This window comes from Arachis ipaensis, chromosome B10, assembly GCF_000816755.2.
Source record: "Arachis ipaensis cultivar K30076 chromosome B10, Araip1.1, whole genome shotgun sequence".
Classification (NCBI taxonomy): domain Eukaryota; kingdom Viridiplantae; phylum Streptophyta; class Magnoliopsida; order Fabales; family Fabaceae; genus Arachis; species Arachis ipaensis.
Window position 1 is genome coordinate 133751863 of NC_029794.2, and position 1145 is coordinate 133753007.

Here is a 1145-nt window from a genome sequence, read left to right on the forward strand (position 1 = left end):
GCAATACAAAAGTAATAAAAATAACTCGGTTGCATAAGAACTTTGATCTATCATTGTAACCACTTCAATATGAATACTCCCTATACTTTTTAAAATCGAATTACATGCCCTAAAAAATCACTTCCGCTTCCTTCTATCCATTGAAGGATTCCTCATGTCATTTTTTGCAAGACCAGATCCAGGGGGCATACCATATGGCATTGGAGAAGGGGCTTGAGAAGATGAACCTGTCACTGCAACATTTGTGGCAGGTACTGGTGGCAATGCAGTCACAGGTGGCTGAGCCGGAGTTGAAGCTGCAGGAGGCGCAGTTGTGGCAGTAGGTTCAGGAAGTGATCTAGGCAAAATGTGCTTTAGCCGATTGTTCCTGTAGTTCTTCCAGAAGTAGAATTGTTGTCTATGTGCCAGCTCCTAAAACACGATACAAACAGATTACAGAATTTGAAAAAAGCATTATTTATTTCGAATACATCAATTCTTGCAATGCAAATCATTTGGCTTGGTTCTTGGTAGTTCATAGTAAACCACCTACACTAATCGTCTATTAGAGACGTACCATAAATATAGCAGTGAGAATAAAACCTATCATCGTCAATACCAAATTACCTATCATCTCATGATCACACTACCAACAAAAGAGATACAAATTAAATACCCCAGAAAAAGACGGATAGAGTCAGGTTGATTGCCAAAAAGGACACCCCAATTTTCGTCTCATTTTATTATATGCACTCAAATTATCTTAGCTGTCTTAGCAACATTAATGTGATCTATAAAAGGAATACATGGTAATGGTGTAATATAGGCGAATGCATGATTAAATAGAAAGGTAGAATATAAAAATGTTGCTTCTTTACCTTATTGTTAGGGTGTGCCATTGCATTGCGAAAATTTGCATTCTGTAGAAGCTCAAGAAAATAGAGGCAATGAGGATACCTAACATTTGTAGAAAGAGAGTAACCATCAGGAAAACAACCTAGCTTTGATTCAAGGTTTTGAACAGACATGCAAAATAAGCAGATGGCAAAACACATATTAATGGATGCTAGAACCAATTCAAGTTCTTTGCCTTGACATTGAAAATTGATATTATGCATTCGGAGATTAAAATTCTCAGTTCTTTTTCCCTGATTGAAATAATTGCT

General features: G+C 36.8%; 1 protein-coding gene across 1 annotated transcript in view; it reads right to left on the bottom strand.

Moving 5' to 3' along the window:
• Positions 1 to 1145, bottom strand: part of LOC107622217 (mediator of RNA polymerase II transcription subunit 31) — a 3891-nt gene continuing 2746 nt past the window's right edge. Inside the window, exons 5-6 of the mRNA XM_016324102.2 lie at positions 858 to 948; positions 1 to 411 (exon numbers count right to left, since the gene is read on the bottom strand). Coding sequence (XP_016179588.1) covers positions 118 to 411; positions 858 to 948 — 385 coding nt within the window. The 3' untranslated portion in view covers positions 1 to 117. The remainder of the gene's footprint in view (positions 412 to 857; positions 949 to 1145) is intronic.